The sequence below is a fragment of the Ovis canadensis genome, chromosome 1 (genome assembly GCF_042477335.2).
Source record: "Ovis canadensis isolate MfBH-ARS-UI-01 breed Bighorn chromosome 1, ARS-UI_OviCan_v2, whole genome shotgun sequence".
NCBI classification, from domain to species: Eukaryota; Metazoa; Chordata; class Mammalia; order Artiodactyla; family Bovidae; genus Ovis; species Ovis canadensis.
This window is the reverse complement of record NC_091245.1, coordinates 280831022-280840053: the sequence shown is the minus strand read 5'-3', so window position 1 is coordinate 280840053 and position 9032 is coordinate 280831022. Positions and strand designations below refer to the sequence as shown.

The 9032-nt window shown below is 41.8% G+C and overlaps 1 protein-coding gene across 1 annotated transcript in view; it reads right to left on the bottom strand.

The window, feature by feature from the left end:
• Positions 1 to 58: 58 nt before the first annotated feature.
• The window catches only part of RAB5A (RAB5A, member RAS oncogene family), a 32800-nt gene continuing 23826 nt past the window's right edge, over positions 59 to 9032 (bottom strand). The window contains exons 3-6 of the mRNA XM_069582594.1: positions 7305 to 7456; positions 6873 to 6995; positions 4962 to 5055; positions 59 to 1435 (exon numbers count right to left, since the gene is read on the bottom strand). Coding sequence (XP_069438695.1) covers positions 1320 to 1435; positions 4962 to 5055; positions 6873 to 6995; positions 7305 to 7456 — 485 coding nt within the window. The 3' untranslated portion in view covers positions 59 to 1319. The remainder of the gene's footprint in view (positions 1436 to 4961; positions 5056 to 6872; positions 6996 to 7304; positions 7457 to 9032) is intronic.

The window sequence follows — 9032 nt, the reverse complement described above, 5'->3', positions numbered from 1 at the left end:
TTCAGGTAACACAATGCCATTTATATATGTTCATGTGAAAAAAGAGGGGAACCAGTACTTGCTTTTTAATACCACTTTATTCCAACCTGAGCACCTCAATATGAAACTAAGCACTGGTGAACTGTTCTCCTTACTAATTCGGAATCACTGTAGATGTACATGTCTGCTAGCAGTTCAACACTTAAATAGATTAAATCATCTCTGACACATGGTAGATTTCATATAATGAAAATGCCTAAAACAGTTAGTGCAATATACTGATCAAAATAAAATGAACTTTGGAAAACAAGGCTGCAAAGTTGTTACTAACATATCCAATACTTATGTTACAAATTACTGGTACATTTTTTATCATGGTTCTAGCCAGGTAGGAACAATTGAAGCCCCTTCCTTTCAAAGGGGGAGAAAAGGAAAAAATTAGCTGTTTTAGTAACTGTACATTTTGTATACTTTTAAGCAACTCTTAAATATTACCGAAAAGTAATAAACATACTTGGAGACGACAAAGCAGGCCCCTATTTACAGTGCAGCTGAAGAGCGGATTTAAAATGATCAAGCTTGACTGTCCATAATTGTTAGTGCACTGACTATACTTATGTCCAAAGGGCACAAAGGCCCCCTCCCTACACCCAAACAAAACCTATGCAATGGCCAGCAGTGATTACACAGAAATCACAGACACCTGGTTTGTTTCATTTTGTTGAAGAACTCACGTTTGAAGGGAACACTATCCTTTAAGATGCATTTTACCCCATTTTAAAAAGCAACAGGATTAGCTGTAATTTAGATGCCACTAATGTTCATCTCTTCCCACTGAAGATGTGGGACTGTTTCCTTGTGGCAAATTTGTTAAAATGTGGAATGTATACTTTAAATAAGGACACTAAGAGAAATTACAGGTTGCCTGGATATGGCAGCTAAGCATAAATATCTTTAGAACCTCCTTCCAAAGCAAGAAGTTTTTTCTGAAAAGCCCAAATGAGTAAGTTCCAAATTTTTTTCACAGAACTGGCTGGTTCACTGTGGCTTCAGAGTCATTTGTCTACATCCCTGGAGAGGAGCAGTGAACCCCGCTAACCTTCCAAGGAGACAGCCGTGCGCACGGCTCCCCGGCCCTCACTGCCGAGACACGGTCAGAGGGCCGCACGCAGGCCACTAACGATTAGGGTCGAAACACTGAAAATAATTCTGTATTAGAAACTTGACTACTGGTAAGCCTCTTCTTTTTGGAAGTCACACTGGGCTGGTTAGATGCTCCAATTCCACTGTTATTAACAATTAGGAAGCAGAAGAACATTCCGGGAGTTTACACTGGAGGGTCAGTTGCTGCAGCACTGACTCCTGGTGGGCTGTGTGGGCTCAGTGAGGTCGACTCCTCTTCCTCGGGGGGAATTTGCTCCTGGATTCTGTGGTTCGTTCTTCGGCAACTTTTTAGCTGAGGGATAAATTATCAAAACAAACACAATCAGAACAGCTGTATTTAACTGTTTCTAAAGATTCAGTTCACAATACCAGAAAAGGTTATGCTTTATTTCCTAATTGCTGCTGCTGCTAAGTCGCTTCACTTGTGTCTGACTCTGTGCGACCCCATGGAGGGCAGTCCACCAGGCTTCCCCTTCTCCAGGCAAGAACACTGGAGTGGGTTGCCATTCCCTTCTCCTCGCAGTCACCAGTACTCCTGTTAGTTAAAGGAAATGGGAAGTTATAAAGGTAACAGCAGCCATGTTTATATCCAAGAAGCTCGGCTCCAGGGCTTTTTTGGGGTCCAGTGGTTAAGGCTGCGAGCTCCCAGAGCAGGGGCACGGATTCGATTCCTGGCTGCAGAACCAAGAGCCCACAAGCCGCCTGACGCAGCCAAAAACCAAAACAGACAAGCTCAGCTCTGCCCGCCGGCACTCTCCGGACGGCCGCACGCTTTCCAGAGCAAGTCAGGACAGAGAGCACTATCCCCTCAGGAAAATGTGTCCTCTACTGAGCAGCTTATTACCCTGCATCGTAACAGACTGAATCTCCTATTTCCTTCCTCGATTATACACCTCTACCGTCTGTATCCTCTCTTGTGGCTGATAAAGAATCCTAATCTGATTCAACAGCACTGCCTGATATAAATGGACTTGATCCTGAAGGCGCTATCTCAAAAAACCGGTTTCCAATGTTGAGCCAGATAAGCATGGCTGCCCACATTTGGACAGAACCCACAACTGCAGCTACAGTGTCAGCTTTGCTAATGCTCCGCAGTGTGGGCCCCACTGATGAGAACACTACCTGCAGTCCGCCTGGGTCTCAAGGACCCTTGCCTGCTGGGATTTATGAAGCATCTCTACGAGCACTGACCATTCCTGTCGCCTCAGGGATGGCCCTCCCTTGGCAGGAATCCAGCCTGGCCTGAGCCATGGCTTGGGTTACACAAAAGCCAAACAGGCTCTGTTGGGAAATGGAACTGCCTAGGTGTGTCCTGGACCTTCTACCCTTTGTTGTAACATTCCACAACGGCACTGATCATCTTTAGAATCCCAGATGCTGGGCTGGACGCTGGATCTGGGAGCCAGGAGCACCAAGGTTTGGGAAGCAAAGCCTCACCGTGGGCCACTTCTCTAGCAACGGCTCCAGGAGAGGCAGGGTGAACGGTAACAAAAGGCTGCATTTCCAGTCAAATATATTTACGAACAAAGCCCCGTGAGGACAAAGAGTAGGCTAATGTTACAAACTTTATTATAATCAACATGTTGTTTTAGACCGAGTGATCATTTCTCCCTTTAGCATACTTCCGCAAGGGCTTTTTGTAATTAGATCTAAGTGAATAAGGGGCTGAAAGACGTAAGCTGGAATGAGGAACCTTTAACTTATACTGGTCAGTCTTTACTGTGTTAAGACAATCTAAATTTGGGAACACATGTAAGAATTAAAGATTTTAAAATTAAAAAAAAAAAAAGAAAATCCATACCGAAAAAAAAATAAAATAAAACAAAACATATCTTTAGGGAGTCTCAAAAGAAGTCGTCTCCTATCTTACTGAGTGCTGCAGCCTACCAATCTGACCCTGAACTGATTAGGATTGTAAGAAGCTAAAAATCATGAATCAAGAAAGATGTGTAATGGAAAAAGCCACTGAAGACCTTATCAAATTAAAAGCAGATGATAAATTTATTGTACACTCTCCCACTAAACAAGTTTACTCTACTTGGGAAGTCATCAAAAGCGCAAATATAAGTTCACTGTGTGATTTATTTAAGGTACTAATGGAGAGGTCACAATTCAATTTACACTTGGAGTTTCTTTCAAGGGAAAAAAATTCTAATTTCAGAAGTGTAAACAAAAGATCTAATACACAGACTACTTTCTGACTGAAAAAAAAAAAAAAAAAAAACCTTATCAGCGAGCCTGAATAAAAGGGACAAATTAAATAAGCCATCTGGTGGAGTTTTAACAGCGTCGGAAAGAAAGGGTTAAAGTTCAGCCTGACTGGAAGGGCGCATCATCTCTTAATTTCCTGTTATTAACTTTTCAGATGTGGTTTTGGGTGTGATTTGTTCCATTTATTAAAAAAAGAAAAAAGTATATACTGTCGCATAATCCCTCTTAACTATGCTAGTATTTCCCCAATAACCTGCAAGCCTGAGTTTCTCAGGAAAATATTTCACACAGCAAACCAGGCAAGGTTTTACTAAACGAAGCCACAATTAAACTCCTTATCTAGGAAGAGGACGACCGCGCTGGCCGCTCTTAGTGGGTTTTCTTTAGCCTCTCAATCAGCTGTTAACTGGTTAATTTATGACTTCAATATCAGAGGAAATTTATCAGGGATCCAGGCTGTAGACATCCCAGGCGGTAATCACTGCTGTGTGCAGGGCCGCCATAGGATGCTCGGCATGTGAACGGTGCGGGGCAGCAGCCTGTGGGTGCCCTTCCCAGAGAGCCTGCCCCTTCAGACCACCAGCAGGCAGGGTGGCGTCAGTCACCCAGGCGTGTCCAGCTCTCTCTGACCCCACAACTGCAGTCCACCAGGCTCCTCTGTCCATGGGATTCTCCAGGCAAGACTGGAGTAGGTTGTCATTCCCTTCTCCAGAGGATCTTCCTTACCCAGGGGTCGAACCTGGGTCTCCTGCACCGCAGGCAGACTCTTTACCAGGTGAGCTACCAGGGAAGCCCCACGCCAGGAGAAGGCAAGGGTCAATAAAAATATTTTAATTGTTGTTACAAAAAAGGGAGGCTTCCTTACTCCCACTAAACTTCATCACCTATAGTCAACGACTGCACGAGAGCGCTCATTGTTACTGACGGTTCTCAGAGGAAAGGTGAGAGCGTCCCGCAGGGTCAAACGCCGCCAAGGCGACAGAGACCGGAGGCGCTGACTTGGCTTTCCTTCCTGTCCTCCGTGCCTCAAAGCTGTGAAATGTTCTCTGTTAAAAGTATCCGCATTAAAGCAATTTGTCAATCTGCATGTACAATGTACTTATCAGTGTTATACCTGTGAGTCATCAATGATTTAAAAAGAACTTGAAAAATAAAAACAGTGCTCTGTTTAGGGCAAAGGAGAGATGAGTGAATGATCAGTGAGAAAAATCTCATTAAGACTTTATGTTGCACTGAAAAACATTACTGAGCTTATCCCTCTTTTATATAAAAGCTATAATACAACCTAATACAAAAATGTATTTATCCAAAATTTTCAGTGAAATCTTCAGAAAATCTACCCGCTTGAACTATTAGCTCCAAGTTCAGGCCTTCAACTCACCTAGAAGAAACTTAACTAAACTGAAAGCACTGTAACCTAATGAGTAATAATTTTTCAAATTTAACAATATGCCTAACAAAGTAATGTTTCATGGGTATGATTAGTTAAAAAAGAAAAAAAAACAAGAATTTTTTTTTTTTTTTTACAAAAAGACTGTCAAACCAAATATGCCCCCAGTATAACTTGTTTTAACTATATTTACTGTGTGCAAAAAAGCTAATCTTACCTATTGCCATGAATATTTCATTTACATTCATTGATGTTTTAGCTGATGTCTCCATAAATAATAAACTGTTATCATCCGCATAGGACTGTGCCTCCTGTTTGCGTAACAAAAAATGAGATAAATGAGACACTTTTACACACACTATTACTATACCTCCCTTATTTTTGTTATTTAAAACAGAGGCTTCCTTAGTACTATTCCAACTTGATCCCCTGTAACCAACAACTGTATAATAAGCAATTACTTACAGCTATAACAAAGGTAAGGGTACTGCAGTTATAATTTCCTTTTCCTGCCTTAACGTCTCGCACCATCCCAGCCTGCTTCTTCTGGTCTCCCATGAAACCTGCTCTCAGATGACGGGTCTGAGGGAGGCGGTGGTGTCGTCACTAAGCGGCATCTGACTCTCTGTGGCCCTCTGGACTGTAGCCCCGCCAGGCTCCTCCATCCATGGGACTTTCCAGGCAAAAACACTGGAGTGGGGTGCCATTTCCTTCTCTGGGAGAAGGGGGAGGCCATTCTGTTCTAAGTACCATGAAGCTCTCTCTGATCTCTATGGCGGTTGAATTTTACTGGTGCTCTTTCTATGCAATGATGATGAAGGGAAACCGAACTCTGGACCCTGGCCTGCACCGCGGGATGCCGCCGTGTGTCCCTCGGGCCCTGGACGGCTTCCGCAGCCCCACGCTGAGGGTCGCGCGTCATCTTCGAGGTTTTATTGCTACTTCACTGTGTCTTGCTTTACAGTCTGGTTGTATTATTGTTCTTGAGCCTCACAGCTGTTGTGAAGAACCATCAGTCATCTTCCCAATGTGAAAAAGAAAACAAAGCGACGCTCCTTTGAAATGCTCTGTGACAGGCCCGCTTTTGACTCTAATGCGCCTGCTCTGCCTCTGTGCTGAGGAGGTACCGATCTCAGAAAGAGGAGCAGAGACACCATCCCTCCCGGGGCTGTTGCAGAACTGAAGGAAACCACACGTGCGCATGCTCAGCTCACTACCTAACGCAGCAAGACCCAGTGCTCCTCCTCCCGTGTGAATCACTCCAGCACCGGAGGAGGAGCCCATCCCATCACTGACCGTACACTTAGCGACCACAAGCAAACTCCTCTGGTAGAGAAGCTGAAGAGCGAGAGGATGGGAGATTCTAAAAACGTCTAACTAGAGACAGCTGCTTCATTTAAAATGACTTTTGCAGCAAGAACATTCTTACTTAGCTGTTTTTAAAAGTTAGGAAGGATGCTGAAGTGTATGCGAGGGTTGGAGGGGTTAGGGTAGGAGGCAATCACTTTTTCCTTTATATACTCCCATACTGTTTGTGAACAAATAACTTCTTTTGTAACTGTTTAGGTCAACAAAAATCTTTGAATCAGCTTGTATATTACAATTAAATTAAGATATCTTAAAATTCTTTATTGTGAGTTTCTTTACACATATGTGAGATTCTCAGATGGATATACATTTTTTTTCTTAAAAAAGTTTTTATACTGGAATACAGTTGATGACAAACGCGGTGTCAGTCTCAGGCAGACAGCAAAGTGACTCAGTCCATGCACACACGCACCTGTTCTCTTTCAGACTCTTTTCCCATTCAAGCCGTTACACTGAGCAGTGTTTGCCACACAGTAGGTCCTTGTTGCTTATCCATTTTTAGACACAGCAGTGTGTACCTGTCCATCCCAAACTCACTGTCCCTCCCCCTACTGCCCCGTAGCCATTAGGTTCATTCTTTAAGTCAGTCTGTGAGTCTGAGATCTTATTATCATGAGATTTAATTACATAGTATACCACGTCTAATTACAAAGCATACCACATACCATTTGTCTAAAAATTTTTTATCACTTGTATAGTTTTAAAATTCAAGTGTGGACACAGAAGAAAAACATGCACCCACAAGTTAGGTTCAGCATACCTGGAAGTCGACAGCTCTTTTATTTGCCAGGTCGGCCTTGTTTCCTGATAAAGCTATTACAATGTTAGGACTGGCTTGCCTCTGAAGCTCTTTAACCCAGTTTTTGGCTCTGGCAAAGGACTCCTGGGAACAAAGAAACAGCTATTTGGCACAGGCTCAAAGAATAAGGAGAGTCTTTGTGAGATGAGGCTTTAAAGACTGTCCAATGTGACTCTTGGAAAGAAATTCTTAGGACTATTGTATTATTTGAGACACTTTCATGTTTTTAAAAATCAGCTTTTCTATTTCATAAAAGCTATTTCTATTTCTGCTTTGGCAGAAATGTCATACTTGGCTAACAAAGATTTTAAAAAATCTCTTCTGTAACCGAAATTCTGAATACTAGAAACGGATATTCAAGCAAGTTTCAGTGTAGAATGCATCTCTACTTACCTCGTTTGTGATATCGTACACGACTATGGCGGCCTGGGCTCCTCTGTAATACATGGGCGCCAGGCTGTGGTACCGTTCTTGGCCAGCCGTGTCCCATATTTCAAACTTTACCGTCGTGTCATCAAGACACACTGTCTGAGTTAGAAAAGCAGCTGAAAGAAGAAAATGTCTGCAGTAAGTTTATCATTTTTCTCCTAATATTTTAAATTCATAGAAAACGCCTGGAAACCTTATTTACTGCATACTCACAGTTAACAGTGACTTTAAATACCTACAAGATCTATGCTTCAAAGCTAGATTAATAAATGTTTGCATATAAAACCTTTGTAATAAAATCACAGATTCAAAGTGCCTCTTACATTCTTAAAAAGTATATCATCAAATAACTTTAATACAGCTTGTAAGCTGTTTTTACAAACTGTGAATTTAAAAGCTTTAAATTGTAAAATGCTTTAAGAAACACACATGTTGTATTGTTGACCAGTGGGGGTGGTGGACGAGCAGGCCTGTGACTCCCGTCCACACTGACAGCAGCCGTTCAGGGCCAGCTCGTCACCACCAAACCAGTGTATTTCCTGTATTATTCCTTCCAAGCATTATGGGACTTTAATTTCTGTAATCATTATTACCTCAACCTAGACTTTTATTAACAGAGATTCAGAATCAACTCCTGGCTTTCATCCTTTGCTCTATGGATTTTTTGATTTGTACTTTTTCATCTGTTCTTTTCTCAGATTTTAATAAGAAAGTAACATTTTACAATGATATTTCTGCTCTTAAAAAGATGGCTGACATATCTCACAAATAATTACTGTATCACGGATTTTCTCACTTGTTTTCTGAGAATAATATGAAGTAAAATGTCTTTTATAAACAAGATTCTCCTGGCTCTAGAAATAAGCATCAGGAAAGACCACATGTATATTTATGAAGAATAAGAAACTGGTTTGTAAGAGGTAAGTTATAAACAACTGAACTGTACCTTAAGGTATGGCTAACCCTAACCCTAACCTTTCAGGAGTAGTTAGCGGCACGAGAGGTCAACAAGACCGACACCCAGCCGCTTCCCAGCGTGGGGGCCACACAGCAGCACCCCCAGGCCCCTCCTTCCTAACCTCGGTCACCACGCCCTGCATCGTCCACACCAGTCGGTGTGCTTCTCCCTTCTTCCTTTAGCTCAAGGTGTGTTCCAGTCCTTCTCTGAAACTGGCGCAGACTTAAGTTGTAAAGTTTCCAAATACTCTGTCCTCCCATGTAAGAGAATTACTATTCACTCCTGTAAATTGTAGCAGTTTATCTGGTGATGTCAATCTTAAGGGATTTACTAGTTAATATCACTATGCTGGGTAAGTCAAGTTTAGTTTGATTTACATCGCTTATATGGAACGCAACATTTTTCATGCCATTTTTATTAGGTCAACTGACTGCTGTGATGGCTTTAGTATCAACAACTATAATCTCACTTTTGTTAACCATCGTAATAGAAATGTCTATTTTCAGCTAAGTTCTATTAATAGTTCTGTGAATTCTCACAAGTGGCTAGTCATATTTAAAATATACACCAATGAAAACTTCTTTTACCGTACAAAATCAGCAATAATATTAAAAAAAATTCCGTATCTGGTATGTAGAATAAAGGATACCAAAAAAAGTACTATGCCACTTTTTCACAGAGATGAAAAGTTCTCATGCAGAATCAGTATTTTTAAAACACTTAAAAAAATTAAG